General features: G+C 48.8%; 1 protein-coding gene across 1 annotated transcript; it reads left to right on the plus strand.

Annotated features, from left to right (window-relative positions):
- Positions 1-11,315: 11,315 nt before the first annotated feature.
- Positions 11,316-19,658, plus strand: mfsd13a (major facilitator superfamily domain containing 13A). Its single transcript, XM_048987954.1, has 9 exons — positions 11,316-11,520; positions 14,036-14,299; positions 14,578-14,657; positions 14,910-15,359; positions 15,446-15,563; positions 15,824-15,920; positions 16,334-16,505; positions 17,161-17,354; positions 18,403-19,658. Exons 2-9 carry the CDS (start codon positions 14,132-14,134, stop codon positions 18,660-18,662), a joined length of 1,539 nt encoding a protein of 512 aa, XP_048843911.1. The 5' UTR covers positions 11,316-11,520; positions 14,036-14,131; the 3' UTR covers positions 18,663-19,658.
- Positions 19,659-20,743: the final 1,085 nt, after the last annotated feature.

The following is a 20,743-nucleotide window of genomic DNA, read 5'->3' on the forward strand; positions in this document are numbered from 1 at the left end:
TATGGATAATGAATGGATTTGTATGAATTTTCCATATATTTACCTGAGAGAGGATTACAGAGAATTGGAGACTATCCCAGGCCGTCGCAGGGCACGCACTCGCTGGCAGGGAGCCTGGAGCCCATCACAAAGCAGCAGAGAGAAAGGCAGGGGCACCCTGAGACACCCTGGGGCACCCTGAGACACCCTGGGACACCTGGGACACCCTGAGACACCCTGGGACACCCTGAGACACCCTGGGACACCCTGAGACACCCTGAGACTCCCTGGGACACCCTGGGGCACCTGAGACACCCTGGGACACCCTGAGACTCCCTCGGGCACCCTGGGGCACCCTGAGACACCCTGGGACACCCTGAGACTCCCTGGGACACCCTGGGACACCCCGAGACACCCTGGGACACCCTGGGACACCCCGAGACACCCTGGGACACCCCTCGGGCACCCTGGGGCACCCTGAGACACCCTGGGACACCCTGTATGGGAGGTCAGGCCACCATAGCAGACACACACAGCTCAGGGCCATGCATGTCTTTGGACTGAGGGTAGGAGATTAGGGTACCCTATGAAAATTGCAGCACGTGGAGAACATGCAAAAAGTCCAGAGAACAGGGATTCAAACCAATAACCCTGCATATGTAGTACAGCAGTACTAGCCACTAAGACGGCTATTCCAGCCATTCTCTCTGTCAGCGAATGCACACTCCCTGCTCCTTTTTGTAACTCACTTTTACAGACACGGCATACAGCTGTGTATAAAGGTCCAACAGAATCCTCCTGCACAGATTTCACGTTGCTGGGGCCGCATCCTACAGAGCACGCAAACCGAAAGCAGCACAAAGAAGCGCACAGCCATAAGGGACGTGACCTACACGCCCGTTATCTTTCCCTAGAATCTGTACAGCTGGAGCGTGACCTCTTACTGTGGAGGCTGTGGGTTCCAGTCCTAAGTGTGTACTGGGCTGATGTCGCCACTCTGCTCTTTTCACAACCCCGGCCAGTTCTGTGGAAGTCGTAAACATTTCGAGACTCTGAGTAAGGCATTCTGTGTGCGTGTGGCCAGTTATGTAAAACCTTTTTAAAAACACCTTCTTATTTATTTCCCTAAATTAAAAGTGCCAGAAATGTCTACATTTGTTTTGAATTTTGGCGGTTTTGAGTCAACGGCTGTTAGTGACATCAGTATGGTGTCAATGAGAAGCTCTGAATGTGTGTGTGTGTGTGTGTGTGTGTGTGTGGCGTCATGCCACCATATCTGTTGCATTGAGTCACTGCATATTCAGCAGCCAAGTGTGAACTCTGCTGACAAAAATCATGGCATCTCCTCAGTCCCAACACCACACACACACACACACACACACACAAGGAAACTGCATTTACACACGTGTGCCACACATGTCCTGCCAGATTGCCCCCCTTCCTGCCCCCTGTTTGCAGGATTGGCCAGGTCCCTGTTTGGCCAGCAGGTGTCGCTGGCCATCCCGCTTGGTCTTGGCTCCTAATGTCCTTCTGAGGTTCATCGTCTGTTACGTTCATTTCTGTTACGGTTCTGTGTTTCTGCATCCTGTCCTCATTCGCTGTTTTGTAGTAATGTTCAGTTGCCCATGTTATCTAGTCTCCCCTGACATTTGATCCTTTGATATCTGTTGATTGACCTTACTTGTGCTTTATTGTTCCTACTGCTTGTTAAATGTCCACACCTGTCTCTTGTTGAACCTCATCGTGTATTTAAGTGCCTGCCCTCTAGTCTTCAGTCGGTCATAGTGTGTGCTTGTGTATGCGTGTCCCTGCCTTTGTATCCTGCTTGGTCCCTATAGCTGGCACACTTTGTTTATCTTACGCCCACTGTATGTATATTCTCCTTGTCTGTAACCCTCCTTTCCAGTCAGTTTGCGTTTACTTGTTCACCTGCTTGCTTTGACTCCTCGTGGTCCCTCTGTTTCTGGTTTTCCTGTGGAGGTCAGTTTTGTCATTATGAAAACGAGCCCCTTTTGGTCCGAGCCGCGCGTAGGTGCCCTTTGGCCACGCCCTGTCGTAAGCGTCGCTTTCCATTCTTTTTGTTTGGCATTTTGATAAATCATCCTTAGATGAGTAGAGAGCAGAGGAGAACCCAGAAGAATCTGGGAATCTGGAAATGTTATTAAAACAAGCAAATGTGTTTCCTGGGAATGCAAATGCAAAGCAGGCAAAACAAAATTAAAGAGGCACAAATCCTCCTGTACGCCCAAGTGCGATGCTTCTGTTTTGCCAGATTGCTTTGCCTTTAAACATACTGATGTCAAATTCGATATTTTCTGCCTCTCTGCTTGGCTTTGGTGGATGTTCTCTTAGTCAAGCTTAGAAACAGCGTCTCACCTACAATCGTGTGGTCGACTCACTATCTAGGAGAGTCAGACCCTTCGTTCCGCTTATCCAGAATTTATAGTCAGACCGCAGCAGCATGATGGGGTGTACGACTGGAGAGAGTCTGCAGCCTGATTCACAAGTGTTAGTGAACATGCTTACTGAGCACGCTTACTGAGCACGCTTACTGAGCACGCCTTCTGCAAAAATGACCTTCACACAGTCACAAGGGTCACTTCAGATTTTATTGCTTTGCAGACAATAAAGGTGCATGGAGTGTTAGGAAGTGAATGCTTTGATGATCATGGTGCACATGTAGGGGCCACATATAATACAGAATAAGCCAGAATATAGCATCTGTAATATACATTCAGAGTAATAACATCATCTCATATTATAGGGCACACATGTCGAATAAGCATGCCCATGTCTCTGAAATCCCACACCTGCATTCAATTCTGGTTCACACACCTCGACACCTCTGACACCAGCATTTAGGAAACGCCCACTAAATAGAAGTGGTGACTAATGCAACTTCTGAACATAAATAGATGTGATATTTAAAATTCTGATGACATTCTTACTGGCACGTCTTAAAAGATGACATCACGCCCGCATGATGTTGACCCCTGGCCCTTTCACGATTAGGAGCTGACAAAGACTTTCCTCCAGGGCCTATGGGGGTGAACATCCCGCCCCCCCCCCCCCCCACCCCGGCAAACACGTCAGGCTCTGAGGGCGTCACAGGTCTGAAATCAAAACGAAACTGCATAGTAAGGACACCTCTCGGGGCGGGGCTCCTGTGACCGGCCTCGCACTATGACTTTGCGATCGGCTCCCCAACCACAGTGCAGTGGCGATAAGCCCCCCCCCCCCCCCCCCCCCCAAGGGCTTACAGTAAAAGTACTTTAATTGCCGTAAATGCAGAACTTTTTCTAAAAAAAAAAAAACTTTTTCTAAAACTGTACTGGGAGTGTGTGTGAGCGTGTGTGTGAGCGTGTGTGCGTGTCTCTGACCGTGTGTGTGTGTGTGTGAGCGTGTGTGTGTGTGTGTGAGCGTGTGTGCGTGTCTCTGACCGTGTGTGTGTGTGTGTGAGCGTGTGTGTGTGTGTGTGTGAGCGTGTGTGTGCGTGTGTGTGCGTGTGTGTGTGTGTGTGAGCGTGTGTGTGTGTCTCTGACCGTGTGTGTGTGTGGGGGGGAGGGGTATTGTTAAATGGGAGGCGCTCCTTTTATATATACAGTTTCAGTGAGTAAAGTCAGGGGCAGCTGGACTATCTAGCCCCCCCCCCGACACACACACACACACACGCCCAGAGACACGCACACACACACACGCCCAGAGACACGCACACACACACACGCGAGCTGACGCTCTTGCGAAACAGGGGGAATTCCAAGGCTCCCTTCCGGCCCAGCAGCGGCCCCGCCGGTCTTTTATGGGAATCGGGGGCAGAGCAGTTCAGCTGGTTTTCCTTAGAAGTGAACTCGGCATTGAATCACGGAGCGGGGGTGGGAGAGCAGGGAGGCGGGGGCTGGGGGGGTCGGCCCCTTCCTCCTTACTGGGAAGTGACTGGGAGGACGAGTGTGATACGGAGGGAGAGAGTGATCGAGAGAGAGCAAGAGAGAGAGAGAGATGGAAAGGAAAACAGAGAGAGGCTCATAGGTATTTAAGAGGCGCCCTCCTACCACAAGAGCCACACGTCTCCTCGGCGTATGTGAACGCGGACGGCGTGCAGGAGCCCAAGCCTGAGGTAAGAGTCTCTTTTTCGGGAGCCTGTGGGGGGTCCGTGCCTGGAGATAAAGGTCACGCCAGTCACATCCAGTCTGTTCATGACTCTTATTTTAGGTTTTGAATATTGGCGTGGGCTGGTGAAGCACCTCGCTAATGGGCACTGCGAGACTGTTTGTAACAGGGGTCGCTGGGATCGGTGCGTGTGTGTGTGTGTGTGTGGGGGGGGGGGTCAGATATATATTACATTGTGGAGACCAAATGTGATCAAATAAAACTGCTATTTTGTGATAACTTCCTACTAAAAAAAATGTTATTCTGATGTTGTAGGGACCATTGTGGGGAAATAATTTTTTTTAAGATTTGTGACTGCAATCACAAAAAAGTCCTGTGTTTAGTTTGGTTACTTATGGTTAAGGTTAGAGCTGGGTAAGGGTTAAGGTCGCCATGTTGGGAAGGGTTATGTCCATAGAAATGAATGGAGAGTCCCCACAAAGATATAATTACAAAGCTGTATCTGTGTGTCTGTATGTGTGTGTGTCTCAGGGAAGACAGTAGGACTATGCCGGGGGTGACGTCCTTTCCTGAGCTGTCTGACAGACAGTCCCATTTGTGCTGGCTTACTGGGACAGACGAGCACAGGCCACAAGACATTCAGGACCAGACTTAGAACCCAGTGGTGCGTTTGGCTCTGCTGGAGAGAACAGAACCAACGGCCACCCGGCCCCAAAGCGGCACGTGCAAGATGAATACAGGGTGTGCATGGTGGCTGGCTCGGATCTGAGGAGGGGGCTGCTGTTGTACCTTTGAGCGAGGCAATTCAGCTAGAAAAATCCCTCTGGAGAAATACAACAAACATGAAGGCAGGTGGGTCCAGACGACTCTGAGGTCATCAGATCGTATCATACCTGATGTGCTGTTATTGGCTGTGAACATCCTAATGCTGACCAGAATTATTGCAAGATATGCATCAACAAACACTATACAGACAGTTCTTGACTGACATAATCTTCTCCACACACCCTTATGTAAGTCGGATTTACCTGTCTATATCATTTAAGTTACTGTATAGGTAAAAAGCACCAAAATAAGGCATCTATCCATCCATCCATCCATCCATCCAACCATCTAACCACATGTCCTGATCAGGGCTGTAAGCGAGATGGGAGTGTAGGAGGGACGATAGTTACCGGCATCCGAGGTGTGTATCTATATCTTCTGGATTAGGTATATTTTTCTAGAGGAAATGATGGAACGTGCTTATGGAAACGTGCTGGGGGGGGGGGGGGGGGGGGGGGTTCAGCGCTCAGAGGTAATTCAGGTGTCGGCTGGGTGGAGCCGGTCGGACTCCATCTTTCCTGGAACGTCCACATGGCAGCTGACAGGCATGATGACGTCCCTCAATCAAACAAGCTTTCCCCGGAAATGGAACTAGGGGGGCTGTTTTATAATTAGAAAGAGACGCAGGAGAATGCAAAGGGCTAGAGGCCGGAGGCGGAAGCAGCACGTGCGTGTGGAACGGCACGCAAGGAAAAGAGAGAGAGAGAGAGAGAGAGAGAGAGAGAGAGAGAGAGAGAGAGGGAGAGAGGAGAGAGAGAGAGAGAGAGAGAGAGAGAGAGAGAGAGAGAGAGAGCCCGAGGGGCCGTAGCGCTGATAGGTGACCGTGACTCACCCCACGTCCCACGCATTCCCCGCAGCCCGGTGCCGTGACTCGTGTGGTCACCAGCAGACACGTTTTCAGTCTGTTTTTTAATGGTCCATTTCTGTTTCTTATTTGTGAGAAGGATGGAGGTCGAAGTGGGGGGTGCACTGGAGGGGCGTGGGTAGCCTGTTGTGAAATGTGATCTTCAGCGGCTAGGTGGGGGGGGGGGGGGGCATTCAGAGGCCCGCTTCCATGTGCAGGAGGGATGGCTAAACTTCAGAGAGACAGCGAGTTCCTGGACACTGGGGGGGGGGGGGGGGCGATCTTGGTGGAGAGCAGCTCCACTCTCACACTTTTAATTTAGCATCACCTGCACCCGTGTAAATCACGTAGGAAGGTGGAACGACACAGAGAATCCCCCGGGCCAGGAAGTCCCGCTACTTCCTGTGCTCCTGCCCCCTTTGACACGACTCTGCTCTCCCCACACCACTTCACCTGAAGACCGGCCCAAGATGGCCGCCGATGGCGTCAGGACAAGGGACCCGGCCCTGAGAACTGAATTCCATAGATGGTGGGTTACACACATGAAGCGTCTATGGACTCAGTTCTTTTTGCCAGGCGCCCACAACCACCGCAGCAGCACTGGGTCTGTCAGCAGCCTCCCTGAGGTTTAGCAGAATGCGAATGCAAGTTCAGCCAATCAGGGAAATGCAAGTGCTACAAGGGAGACTGAACTGTCATTGGACAACCGTTCATGATACATTGTGTCTGATTGGTCCATGGTGCCTTTCTCAGTTACACCTGAATAAAACGTGTGTGATTTTTGAGTCCATGCTTTGCTGCCTGTTTCTCCTCTTTTCTTCATGCATGGAAATCGCATTAAATTATACATCACTAACAGCTGTTCCGTTAGAAGAAGGGAAAATCCACTATTCGGAAATCAATGTTAAGAAATCAATGCTGACAGATTTCGCCTTAAACAAGCTGCAGACATCAGATGTGTCTCCTTTTGTCTGTTTGTAGCCGCTATGGAATTGAAGGCATTTTTACTGTTTACTGTACCACCGTATTGCCACCGCAGCCCGATCTCCTCTTTCAGAGACTCGCTCGATTAGTCCCTGTGACTGCAAAAGGGATGCAGATTGCGAGGATGCGCATGAATCATCGGCAGATGCGCGTCACGTCACGTGTCGCCTTCCTCGGGAAAAGGCGGAAAATTGCGACACTGACGTGCTCCGCTGTTGTGCATCGCGCCGCTTGTGTGGCAGATTGTCATTAATTACCGCTGTCCGTGCGGCTGCAGGGAGACGGTGCAGCTTGTCTGAATGAGCTGAGATGAGGCTGCTGGCTCCTTTGCGATAGGGGCGCTGTAAGAGCACCGGTCCTGACAGGGCCTGCGCACTTTCCGGTCTCCTTCAGCCCATTTCAGAACCCAAGGAAGTTTGGTTTTAGCACTGGCAGGGACCAAATCAGCTTCGAACCCCCTGCCATAAAATTGGTAGGAATATGTCTCCTCTGTCCATACTATATCAGAGTTGGCTAATTCAGGTTCAGATAGTAAAAGTCCAGACTGAGATTTTGTTTCAACCATCCAGTTTCACACTCTGTTACTCTTTATGCTCAACTGGATGGTTGAAACAAAATCACAGTCTGAACTTTTACTCTCTGGAACTAAACTACCCAACTCTGACTACATCTATGCCCTTGTATTGAACCGGTGTATATCCGTGTTGGGGGCACTGCAACAATGCCTCTCCCCCAGTCTCCCCCAGCACAGAGCCCTCCTACTTTCATTCCAGCCATTAAACTGCCTGATCCATAACCAGCTCCATTGTGAAACTACCTCGACATTAACGACCAATCCCATTTATAACAAAATAATGTGCTAAAGGCAGGTTGGCCCTTGCCTTGCCCCGCCCCCTCCATCCTATTGGATGGTTTCTCCCTCTAATCAGCATCTGATTGGCTTAGGTGGAAAAAAGGAGGATTTTTTAACTGAGACAAGCATTAAAAGATAGGATAAGGTAAGATAAATGCCACGTCATCTCCTTCCAAAAAATCCCATAATCACCTGGAGTGACCTAAATCTAGCAAATCTGGCAAGTATTTCAGAAAATTATTCTAAGCCAGTCAGAGAAATGTCAAAACACGTGGTCATTCCTGTTACGTACGTACAGTATAGCGCAATAATTTTGCTCCAACTAACTCTATGTTTTCTTGATTTTTGTCAATCATTAATCAAGGACAACCTACTGCACTATTAACTAATCGTATGCCAGACGGAAAACTGCCCTGTTTAGAGTCCAAGCATTGGGAGGGATTAGGATGCATCGCAGTCAGGTTTGGAATCTAGTGGTTTGGTTGTTGTGGGGGGGGAAATGAAAAGAAAAAAAAAACAAAAAATGTTAAATTGCAGAACATTCACGTTACCTACAAATGTAATGCATAAAGCGTAACAGATGGGGAGCATCATTACTCGCACATAATACGGATAAAATGACAAGACATGGCGACATCAGCCTCTTCTAACCGAGCTGCGATGAATGCTGCAAAGGGCAGAGCGACCACAGCAGCTGCAGAGCGACTTCTCTGAATGAGACCTGATTAAAATTTGCAGTTAGCGAAAGTTGCTTTTCTGGTGGCGTTATGGCTGCGCCGATTGGCCCCTTTCAGCCCTAGCGTTGTGAGTTTGCAGTGTACATATACGGCACCATTATAAAATAATAGATTTATTATAAAGCAATATTTATATTAATTGTAAAATAATATTTATTTAAATAATAAATTCAGCTAGTGGAGAAATTTAACACAGACTGGCTGGGGTGCCTCTATGGAAAGGTCGTCCAGCAAGATATCAGTAACTTTTTGGCGAACACAAGAAAATTCGTTTTAGTTTTTATTGTGTTTTTGTGTATTTGCATACGTTCTAATGCTTAATTGTGTTTTTTTTTTCTGAGCAAATATAAACTTGCTACCCAGGTCATTTCTGATACCACACTTGCTTGTGTTACACCCCCTGTTTAAAAGTACACAAAAGGACTGTACAATTTTGGTTTTCTTTTCTACTATTTAGCCACCATCACAACTGCTAGTTTTCCCCAATGATGGTCGTATATCCACGTTATACCGTAATTTTTATAATATATGCTGCCCTCAATAAATCGACTTAATAACCTCAGTGGTGTTTAGAGTTTTTTAAATAAATAAATCGCCAGACACATGCAGACATTCATACCTGTTAATGGAAATTTGAAATTCCGTATTCCGATGTTTGTTACTAATTATTAATAATTTTGCTGGTACATTGAAACTGCAAGCCTTAACAGAATATAAGGGGCATGTGACATTTTATGCATGGTATCAGTTCTCTGATCTACTGTTTATCTGACGGTCCTGAGAAGATCGGCACGAGGAGAGCACGGAGAAGCTGAAGAGGACAAAACACAGAGAGCGTCGTGGTTTAAACTGTAAAGCGGTAATTAGTGTGAACATGCTATTTAAGGATCGTTTCCCATCAAGATAACAGCAACATTTCCCTATTTTAGATACAGCCTACAATGGTCACAAGAAACGCCTGTAGCCGAAAAGTGAACTTACGAATAAAAACGAAAGAATGATAGAGCATGTTGGCGGATTTCCCTCAGCGTAACTGCGTTCTCGTTTCTCCTCTGAGCTCTCGAAACGTCATTTAGAATTTCCTCTAACGGCCACGTGGGGCTGACTGCTCTCAAGCTCTGGAGCAGATTGCACTATGTTCGGGGGCCCAACTCTGACATCATTCCGTGGGATTTCATCGACACCCTTTCTGATTACAGGCACAGAGACTTGACCCACAGAGCCAAACACCAGCAATCGGCCATTGAATCTTGCATGAAGTGGATGCAAGCAGAAGACACGCAGGACAGGACAAGCGTTGTTGGCAAAGAGGCACAGTGGTTGCATTTCAAAACTCAAAGAGCAGGGATAGATACAACACACAAAAGTATGCCTTCAAAATGACCACAGAACTGAATCGCCCCATCTGTGACCCAGTCTGAACAATGCACAACCTGCTATAATGCAGCTAATGCATTGCAGAAAACCCGTATGTTCATTAAAATCGCGTACTAAAATACACATATCCAATATGGAAAATGGGGCTAGGGGAACACGACTTCAATACTTAATGACTTACACAAAACAAAATGAATTAAATAATGAAAGCAGTAACGCCAGTGGCCCATAATGTAATTATATTCATTTTAAATAGCAAATGATAACGCATAAACATCTCCCATGGGTCTTATGAGTCTCAGGAGAATTGCCTAGTAACTGCTTCAGCTGATGTGCTGAACTCGCTAACTTGTTGAGAGCTGGAAGTATGGCACCATCTTGTGGTGCAAATGCAGCAAATAGTTCATGAAGCATAATTAGTCGGGAGCAATAAGCCGCAGCCACTGTGCGGTCGGGCGCGGAAACAGCACCAATACAGCGGATTACGCAGGAGAGGTACCACACTGAAGACGGCATGGATATATACAGTCTACGAAAGGCAAATGTAAATGAATTTAAAAACGGTGCCGTGTTTTTAAATGATATTTTTAGATTTTTAGAATCTAAGACTTGCAATGCGTGTATGTACATAAAGGCCTATTCTTTTAGATGTGAGATAGCTGTTTTTGCCTGCAACTAAGGTTTCTCGCTAAAAGCATATCGCTTTGTAGTTTGCGACTTATTGACTAGGTTTGCTGTGCATGACCAAATACCAACCATGACAGTATATGGCCGTTTTACAGAACTAGCTGCACCCTGCGTCGCAAACACCATTCCAGGATGGTAATAAACAGCATTCTATAGTTTCCTCAGTCACCAGATCCCGAGATCGATGAACTTTTATTTGAAGTTCTGGAGTGCAGAACACAATGCTGTGCTGGTCAACCCATTTAATGACATCGTGACAAGTTAGCAAGCCAATTTCACTTTGTCTCAGACAGGGGGCCCCAGTGAAGCTTGCCTATACAAAACCATATGGGCTTCGACCATAAACCATATTTCTTCTTCGCAGAGACGTGAACTTCGGCCGAACATCCCATTCCGCACAGTTCAGGACTGGCATGACAGTGTTACGTAAACTAAAACTGTCCAGGAGGCAAAGCGCGGCTCAAGATCTACTCTTCCTCAGCTCCTTTACAATAATATGCCTATATTATTAGCAGTTCCCTTCAATTTACTCCCCCTCTTCGCTGTATTTTGTCTATGTACACATACAGACCTTCCTTTTGCTTGTATTACCTGCTCAGTAAATCCATATTGTTATAACATATTGACTGCTAACATATCAATCCGTATATCTTCCAAAACTGTTTATCCAGTGATTATTGCATACATGTAAATACAGGAATAACGGTCCTGGTTTTAAGTTACTGCTGCCATGTTGATCGACTCTGATCTTTTGAGAAGAGACAACGGGGAAATAGTGAAGAAAGCGGAACGGCGATTTGGAACGCGGGGGTGGTAAAAGCACGGCGGTGGCGACGGCGCACGGACTGCAGGTGGCGCTGTGGCTGCGGACTTCGGGCGGCGGAGACCCCCGGCGGAGCGAAGGAAAAGGGGGCCGTTCTGTGGCCGGCGTGCGGGTGGAGGGATGGGGCGTGGCTGGGTGTCTGGTGACGCGATTAAATTTCCTGGCTCTGTGGGGCCTCTTTATTACCGGCGAAGGTGTGTGTGTGTGCGTGCGCGCGCGGCGCGGGGAGGCTGAGCATCGGCACATTTTCCGGGGGCGCCGTCCGCCGCGGATCAACAGTTTGCGTGGAGCATTCGGCGACATGGTGAGCGATAAAAGCGGTGATCAGGGGTCGCAGGGGCGGGGAAAAGCGGCGGTAAGCTGTCTGGTTATAGTAAGTTAGCGAGGTAGCTACATATTGTAAATTACAACGAAAAACCGAAGCATATTTAAGCAGAACCGAAGGTTTCCATTGATGCATTTTTAATTGTGCCATTTGGACGGCGATGGCCACGTAAAAGAGGAGGAAGGAGGGAGGCATAAGGCAATCGTGAGTAATCTTACTGGTTAGCGCCTGCTGGCTAACCAGCTAGTCGGTAACGATCTCTGATCTGGGACGTGGAGGACCTGTGGCACCACACCGGCGTAATGTAAAATCATGACGTATAAGTTCAATAATAAGCGGAAACATTGTAACGTTAAGTGATGCGCAAAGATAGTAAATGTATCGTGGGTGGGTAGATAGTCTAGTGTGATGTTTGAGTCGGATGGGATACGCGATGGAAACGTGAATGTTAGTATTACAGTGGGTAATGGTTAATTTTCCTGCCGCTGAAAAATAAACGCGACCTTTGGGAAGTTTGTCCGAAAAGTAAACGCGGTCCTGTGTCTTATGAGCAAGGAAGTGGCCTCCGTCCTACCATGATCAGTTTCTGTGCTAAATGTCACTGTCAACAGGCGGTGTGTGTTTGTACCCGAAAGCCTCGCAGGGTGTCACGGTCAGGATTTCCAGCTTATTCTGCCATCATTGTGTTAGTTTCTGTCGGATTCCTATGACATCTTAGCGGCTTCAGTTCACGCCCTGAACACCAGCGGCATCGTTAGAACGTTAACGACTTGGCTCTAGTGAAGGTTTAATATTTCCGCGGATTATACTAATAATTAGCCTTATAGTTGAATTACTACGAAGATATTTACTGTGCATTGCAGAAATGTCAGTGTATGAGCGGAAACGCTTAATCGCAGTTTTACAAAGCGCTGCAGTACGGCGCACCAGGGGGCGCGTGAGAATTTTTTTTATACTTTGTAATCTTACTTATCTAGACCAGTTTATCATGGTTTATACTTTCTTTTTTATTTTAAAGTATCTTCTTTAAGGGCTTTAATCGCCTTACTTCTCATGCGGTTTCCTCTTTACATTGTTTCTTATCTGTTCCCAGTTTCATGTTGTGTTGTTGTTGTCATTTTTTCCGCTTGTGAACATGTTTGGATAGGAAATCTTTCCGCTCGATAGGAGAAACTGTACCAGACTGTGCTCAGGCTATGTATATCATGTTAGTTTTATTGTGAATAAGTCTGGGACGTAAACCAGCAACCTTGTGACCGCTGGGAAATCAGGCAGGCCACACCTCGATCTCTGTGCACCCTTATGCATCAGGCGCCCAGTAGTGAGAGTGAGTGTGCACCCGGACGTGGGACTGGGTTCACACTTATCAGATCAGGACAGGTGACATCAGATCAGATCCTCAACGGAGCTCATGGGTGGTTCTTTAAACAGTCTGGGCAATGGGGGGGGGGATGTTCCAGAGGGAGGGGCTCATGGAGAAGCAACAGCAGCTGCTTCAGACAGGCCCTCTTCTGATTCCAAGCGGGACGTGCAGCCTGTGACACGGTGGCTGGATTGGGTGTGTATATGTGCTGGTCTCTCCGCTCACCTTGGAGCACATCCTTGGTAACCATGGCAGCGGTGCCTGACAATGCGGCGAATGTCACTGTCCGAGTGCCACCATGAATAGACCTGGAGGTTTTTGTTTGGACAGTGAGCTGGGCTGGGACGGAGGTGTGGGGGGTGGATTTGGGGGCAGGCAGTAAGCAGGATGTGTCTTCTAACTGACCACGCCTCTCCTCTCATTCACCCAGAATGTGTGGAGAGTCTTTCTAGAAGATTCCCATGATAGACATCCGTGAGAGTCCTTATGTGTACTCCATGCTCCAGTGATGTACCCGGAGATTGGAGCTCCTGTGTGTGTGTGTGTGTGTGTGTGTGTGTGTCCCTGAGGTGTTTACCCTGGTAGGGTGTGTAAAATAAACGGCCTTTTCCTGGTCAGCTTACTCAAACACTCAGAACTGGGAATGAATCGTTAAGGATCCTGGAAGCTGACGTCTCACAGCTGCCTCCTCCATGCCAGGGACTGTGATTTAGGGTTAAGTTCAGCTTAACGATTAATGACTTGGCTCGGTTGTGATGGAGATGGGGGTGGGCTGATCCTGAGAAAATGGCCTGGCCTCCTCCCACCCGGGACTCACTTTAGCTGATGTCGGCTCTCCTGTTTGTTTTGCTGTGTGTGTCCAGTTTGACTGTATCTATGCTTTATCACGTTCTTCAAACAGGAAGTGATGTCATTATCAGTTGGTTTAATTGGATTTCCTCTGGTATTGTTGCTTTCCTCCTGCATAGTGTTTCTGTGACGCCGTTACTAAGTTACTGAGTAATTATTTGGTTCGTGCTGCACGGCTGTTTCCTGAGGTATGAGGGGCGTCGTTCTCTGTGAAATTGGCACAGTTGCATGCAAACTGTATCTGTTTCTTAGATTTGCTGTTCTGTGTCTCCTCTGCCACAGAGACAGGACCGGGGCTGACCGGCACAGGCAGCATCTCCAGGATGGCTACGGCTCGGCCGAGGGGCTGAACGGGCCTGGCAGCGGCGGCCAGTGAGCATGGGCGAGCGGACGGGGGGCCCCAGCTGGCCCGGGGTCCCCACGGCAGTGCTCTACGGTTCCCTGTCGCTCTTCGTCTCAATCCTGCACAATGTATTCCTCCTGTATTATGTGGAGACTTTTGTGTCCATCTACAAGATCGACAAGATCTCCTTCTGGGTGGGAGAGGTGAGGACCCTGACATTCTCCCGTCACCAGCTCCACAGCAGGCTTACTTGCATGAAAATGCAGGGGAGACCGAAATATGATTGGTTCAGAGAGATAACCAGTCAGATTGTGGAGGAGGTGGGTCCAAGACATCTGATTGGTTGATCTGACGTCTGACCAAGATCTGATTGGTTCAGAGAGATGATCATTTTTCATTCTGCCTTCAGAACATTCTTGTGTAAGTAAAACTCCCATGAGCTTATGTCAGCACTTTAACATGAGATGCCCCTCCTTGCCAGACTGTGTTCCTGATCTGGAACAGCCTGAATGACCCCCTCTTCGGCTGGCTCAGTGATCGCTCCTTCCTCGGCTCGCAGGAGTAAGCCCCCTCACCGCCTCTCCCGCCTTCCGTGCTGTCGGCTGTGTATAGAGATGCGGGTATATAGTGCAGTAGGGGCAGCAATGGCAAAGTTGTGATATGCAGGGGGTAGGCATACAAGGGAATGCAGGGTGGTGGTCTTTGTCTGGCTCGGCAGGTTGTGGGAGTCCAGCTGCAGTGCAGTCTGCTCTTCAAGGTCTTGGTACTGAGCGACACCTAAGCTGGTCTCCTGCTCTCTGCTGCCCCCTGCAGGTCAGGCACCCAGCTATCCTCCCCTGAGGTGGTTCTGAAGAGGGTGTGGACCCTGTCCCGGAGCGGACCCCTGTTTGCGCTCTCCTTCCTGGCCTTCTGGGTGGCATGGGCCCCCCCGGCACTGCAGTTCCTTGCCTGCCTCTGTCTGTACGACGGCTTCCTGACTGCAGTGGACCTGAGCCACAATGCACTGCTGGCCGACCTGGCCGTGTCGGCAGCCGACCGCACGCGCCTGAACTTCCACGGCTCGCTCTTCAGCGCCCTGGGCTCACTCTCAGTCTTCCTGTCCCATGGCTTCTGGGACAAGGCGGACCTGTTCCCCTTCCGGCTGTTCTGTGTGGTTCTGGCCGGCATGTCAGCATTGGGTTTCACGGTCGTCTCCCACCTGCTCCGACGCCGCTTCCAGAGTGGGGCCCGGGCACGGTGGAGCGAGGCAGAGGCCCTGAAGGAGTATGTAGGACTCGTCACATGGGGGGGGGGGGTGTCCACGTGGCTTTGAATGACAGGCCTGTGCATGTTCCTGCTGTCCCACTCAGGCTGTGTGTGGATGCCGCCCCTCTGGCCCGGGACAAGCCCGTCACCCTGGGGCAGTACCTAAGGCAGCTGTCCAGACACAGGAACTTCCTGTGGTTCGTGTCCATGAACCTGGTTCAGGTGTGTGCATTGCCATGACGACGGCTATCAGGGTGGTGCTGGGTCACATGTTCCAGCCTCAAATGACACTATAATTATACCAAAGCTATAGACCTTGGCCTGTGTTACCTAGAAACATTTTTTTTTTAAAATTTATGATTGGTTTAAGAAAGCTATTCAATATGGCACAACAGTCTAATTGCTTGTCCCAGTGGGATGAGGCTGATGTTTAGTTTCCAATCTCCCTTCCCTCACCTTTCGCTCTTGTCACCCCCCTTCAGGTGTTCCACTGCCACTTTAACAGTAACTTCTTTCCACTGTTCCTGGAGCACCTTCTTTCGGACAAGATCTCAGCCTCAACCAGTTCCTTCTTGCTGGGTAAGAATTCCTCCGGCGGGGGGCGGGGGGGGGCGGTTTTATGGGTTCCTGGAGGTGCCTCGGGGTTAGATAACTGGGACTTCATGGAAGTGCTCCAGACATTTTGTATCCTGTGGGGGGATCCAGGGGGCTGGGATTCTCTCCAGCTCAGCAGTTCTGTGCCACGTTGTGGGATGAGACACACACACACACACACACACACACACACACACACACACACACACACACACACACACACACACACACACACACACGAGGGTGCAGATCCCGAGAGAGAGAATGGGGGGGGGGGGGGCTTTTATTCTCCACGTTATCTCTGACTATGGAAGTACTTTTGAGTTGTTTGAAAGGTGCTATATAAACAAATTTTGATTGGTCGATTGATTGATGCGCTCCACCCCCTGTGCCAACAGGGATCTCGTACATCGCCCCCCACATCAACAACCTGTACTTCCTGACGTTGTGCCGGCGCTTCGGGGTCTACAGCGTCATCCGCTGGCTCTTCGTCCTCAAGCTGGCCTTGAGCGCCGTCATGCTGCTGGCCGGCACCGACCACATCTACCTGCTGTGCCTCTTCATCGCCAGGTGAGGGGCCGTCCTTCCAGCCCAGCTCCGCCCACTTCGGCTGCCCGGGGCGTTTCCGTAATACCTTCGGAGTTCCTGCGGACTGGTGCGGCACTGCTGTAGGGTCCAGTCAAACCATTGTAAATTCAGAATACGCAGGCATGCTGTGGAATGAAACGGCGGTCGGTCGTCCAAGACTTACAAAACGACTCTACACAGAAGACAACACAAGACGTCCAAAACAATAACAGAAATAAACACACAAATGTGCTGTATGTAGTGAGTCTTTTGATTAGGGCTGCGCAGTGGCCTTGTGCATTTTCTGCTTAGACAGCTCACAGTGAACGAAGAATGTCTAAAAAAGTGTATAAAGTAGAGTCCATTTGTCACGCAAAGGTGAAGAAAATGTTCTCTGCTGTGAGAAATCCTGGCCTCACTTGGCAAAGCGCCCTAGTACAGCTTGAGTGTGGGATACTGGGGGGGGGTGTGGACCCACAGAGACACTGACGTGAAACAGACTGAATCAGGGATCTGAGGACTCTAGCTAAGGTGGGAGGGGCCTGAAGGCTGGTGCCCGACTGGCAGCGGGTGAGTATCTGGCACATTTGAGTGTAATGAGCACCTCCTGTCCCTAAAGCTAAGGAGAGGGTGGTCTGCACCGTGGTCTGTCCCGCAGTAACCGCGTCTTCACGGAAGGCACCTGCAAGCTGCTCAACCTGGTGGTGACGGACCTGGTGGACGAGGACCTGGTCCTGAATCGACGGCAGCAGGCCGCCTCGGCGCTGCTCTTTGGAATGGTGGCGCTGGTCACCAAGCCGGGCCAGACCTTCGCTCCGCTCGCGGGGACCTGGCTGCTCTGCTTGTACACAGGTCAGTAGAGTGAGTGAAGGGGCGGAGCTAAAGCCACAGACCTCATTTGTGGGTGGAGTCTATGCAGTATAAGAGCTGTTTTGTCCATTCCCCACCTTCCCCCCCCTGACGGTCGCGTTCAGAGGCCCATAAAACCTCAGACGTCTGGCATGGGGGGGTCCTGTCCCGGGCTGTCTGACAGCCCAGCTGTGTTCTCATGCAACCTGCCCATGTTTCTTCCCTAAATTAAAAGCTGCAGGGCTTAAGTTCTGCGACCGCAGTCAGTGCCGCATAACGCCAGTACTCAGAAGATGGAGACGGAAGGGAAAGGGGGGGGAGCCAGTTTGGGTATCTGCCTTTGCTAAAACCGCTCCTAATGCGCAGGGTAGGTCCCTGCATTGCATTACCTGGAGGGGATGTCATGACCAGTGCCAATGTGGGTTCGAATCCCATCTGTATGGCAAGCCCTATTAGCTCTAATGCATTTCTAGAGGATATCACTAATTCAGTTGCAACTACTGAGAATGCAGATTCCATCCATCCATCCATTTTCCAAACCGCTTATCCTACTAGGTCGCAGGGGGTCCGGAGCCTGTCCCGGAAGCAATGGGCACGAGGCAGGGAACAACCCAGGATGGGGGGCCAGCCCATCGCAGGGCACACTCACACACCATTCACACACATTCACACCTACAGGCAATTTAGCAACTCCAATTAGCCTCAGCATGTTTTTGGACTGTGGGGGGAAACTGGAGTACCCGGAGGAAACCCCACGACGACATGGGAAGAACATGCAAACTCCACACACATGTGACCCAGGCGGAGACTCGAACCCAGGTCCCAGAGGTGTGAGGCAACAGTGCTAACCACTGCACCACCATGCCGCCCCAGAATGCAGATTCTTTATCAGAAATTCATCAGAAATACGACTGAATTTTTGATATCAAGAATCTGCATTCTAACTAATTAGTAGTGAATCTGAGAGATCCTCTAGAAGTGAGGTTATGCTAAAACGGCTCGCCGTACGTCTTCCTCTCTAAATCGCCATGGCACCTTGCTTTCCTGCCAGGCTACGACATCTTCGAGCGCGACCCCATGCAGGACGCTGTAGCTGTACGGGCTGCACCCAGCCCAGGTGCAGAGGTCACAGTGAAGGTGGCGCTCCGCCAGGGCTGCTTCTACCTGCTGGTCCTGGTGCCCATCACCTGCGCCCTGCTGCAGCTGCTGGCCTGGTCCCGCTTCACACTGCACGGCCGGCGGCTGCAGACTGTCAAGGCTCTCCGTCAGGACCCGCAGAACTGCCGCCCTATCGATGTCAAGGCTGTGTGAGCGCCGCCCTTGTGGCCGGGAGGTGAATAAGTTAAGAAGCTGGTGAGGGGGATTGAGCTTCCTAAGAGATTGGTGACTGAAATGGCGTAGTAGCCTTCCACAGAGAAACAATTCTGCCACAACACCCTCTCTGGCTCCCCTAATGGATATCCTGCTGGGTGGTGTTGCTAGGGAACCGTAAACCTCTGTTTTTTAACTTTTAAACCAACATACAGAACAGTATTTATGAGACATTCCAGGCATTTTTGCCCAAGTACAACCAACCAACTGGTCTGTGGTGGTTTTGCATTTTTACTCTACTCTAAAACTAGCACCTGGTCTACGTTCGTTTTCTTTGCACTACTGGAGCAGAACCATGTCATCGAGCTGAAGTGCAGTTGTCATTTTGATTGCTATTGCCAAAAATGTTATGATTTCACGTTTCATGATTTAAAAACTTAAATCGTGTGGAATTTTATACAGATTTAGGAAAATATTTTCTTAATGTTTTGAAGGTAATGACTGAACTGAGGAAATAAGGAATGCATTACTTACCTCCACAAACCTCAACTGTTTTTATGTTCTGTGTGTGTGTGTGTGTGTGTGTGTGATCACATGGATGCCAGTAAAGTCCTCTTTAAATTGTGGTTTTAGGGGCGGTGGTTAAAATAACAAACCTGTGTGGTAATGACATTCCTCACCTTGTCGTCTGCTTCACTGCCGTTCGTTTGTCTGTAGCCAATCAGGGCCGATCCAGGTGTTTTATAATGTCTGTGAGTTTCAAAATGGAAAATTTTGCAAATATATATTTTTACAAACTAACCCTGCCCAATGTTTTGCAGTGGCGTAAAATATCTAGGCAGATATCCGAAGACGCGTAAAACGCTTTAAGCGTTGCTTTTCAGCTTCAGGCTTACCAGTCCACGTCCACAATTTCATATTGAACGATAAAATCAGTCCAATGTGCCACCCGTCTTACGATTTTTAATGCTAATAAAAAAATAATACTGTACCTCATTACCGGTGTGTGTTTTTTTTATTATTATTCTGACTTGGTTTGATTATAATGACGCATTTATGCTTATTGTGAAGGTCTTTATTGGGTGGAAATTACTCTGACAAACGAGCTTGGCTATGATTGAGAATAACTGTTTCTGGGGCACAAGGGATTCATTTGTGTTTTTTTTCCTGCCTTTGTAGTGCTTTAAACGAGAATGGTGAGTGAGATCTTTTTAAATGTATGATGTCCACGTTTATATCAGATGCAAACAAAAATCACCCATTTCCCAGTCCTTGATTCCAGTCATTAGTCCAAATGGCTTATTGCATGCTGTAGTTTTGAGTGTCCCCCCCCCCCCCCCCCCCCCCCAAGGGACGTGCTAACTTTCTGACATGTAAATGCAAGTAATAAGGTGACAAATTCCTTTGGGAAGCCGAGGAAATATGCCACTTCCAGGAAAGGTACTGAGGAAGACTAACAGCACTTTGCCATGCACTTGCATATGGACGTTTGATGCATGTCAAGGACAAAGATTGTGATTATTTCATGAGAAATGTGAAATTCCATCTGCGTTCAGCTCTGAGCTCTCTAATCAGTTCGACCCACATGTAATTTCCATGAAAACAAATGAGGAATGTCATTCGCACAGAATATGGAAATCATACACGTCTATATCATTGCCTTTGGAAAAAAAACCAAGGAGTGAACCTCAGAACCACCGTGGGCGTCTGCTATTCCAGAGCAGCTGCCATGAAACGGCAATTCCTGAACCGATGGCCTTACCTTATGGAAGCTGGTTACCTTACCTTTGCAACTGGCGTCTTGCCTATGTCCTACAAATACGGGAATTTTCACATAATAAATTGAAGATTAATTTTCAGGTAAATTGTCACTGAAATCCCAGTGATTCATATGTGAATCCGCAATAAGGACAGTCATTAGAAGGGAGCTATTTTCCTTTCATCAAAGTCTGGTGTATTTTTTTTCTCATGAATGTACATTGACACTGAGCATTTAAGTAGGCTTTCTCTTCCATATAATGACTATGAACTGTCGTTTAAATCCCACATCCCAAAGCGCGCGTCAATTTAAATAAATGTCA

The sequence above is a fragment of the Brienomyrus brachyistius genome, chromosome 20 (genome assembly GCF_023856365.1).
Source record: "Brienomyrus brachyistius isolate T26 chromosome 20, BBRACH_0.4, whole genome shotgun sequence".
NCBI classification, from domain to species: Eukaryota; Metazoa; Chordata; class Actinopteri; order Osteoglossiformes; family Mormyridae; genus Brienomyrus; species Brienomyrus brachyistius.

What these genes read in the sequence shown, in the direction of transcription:
- mfsd13a (XM_048987954.1), top strand. Translation starts at nt 14,132, where the DNA reads ATGGGCGAGCGGACGGGGGGCCCCAGCTGGCCCGGGGTCCCCACGGCA. An exon ending in TCCTTCCTCGGCTCGCAGGA is followed by an intron (nt 14,658 to 14,909) that starts GTAAGCCCCCTC and finishes TGCCCCCTGCAG; the next exon opens with GTCAGGCACCCAGCTATCCT. An exon ending in CTGTGCCTCTTCATCGCCAG is followed by an intron (nt 16,506 to 17,160) that starts GTGAGGGGCCGT and finishes TCTGTCCCGCAG; the next exon opens with TAACCGCGTCTTCACGGAAG.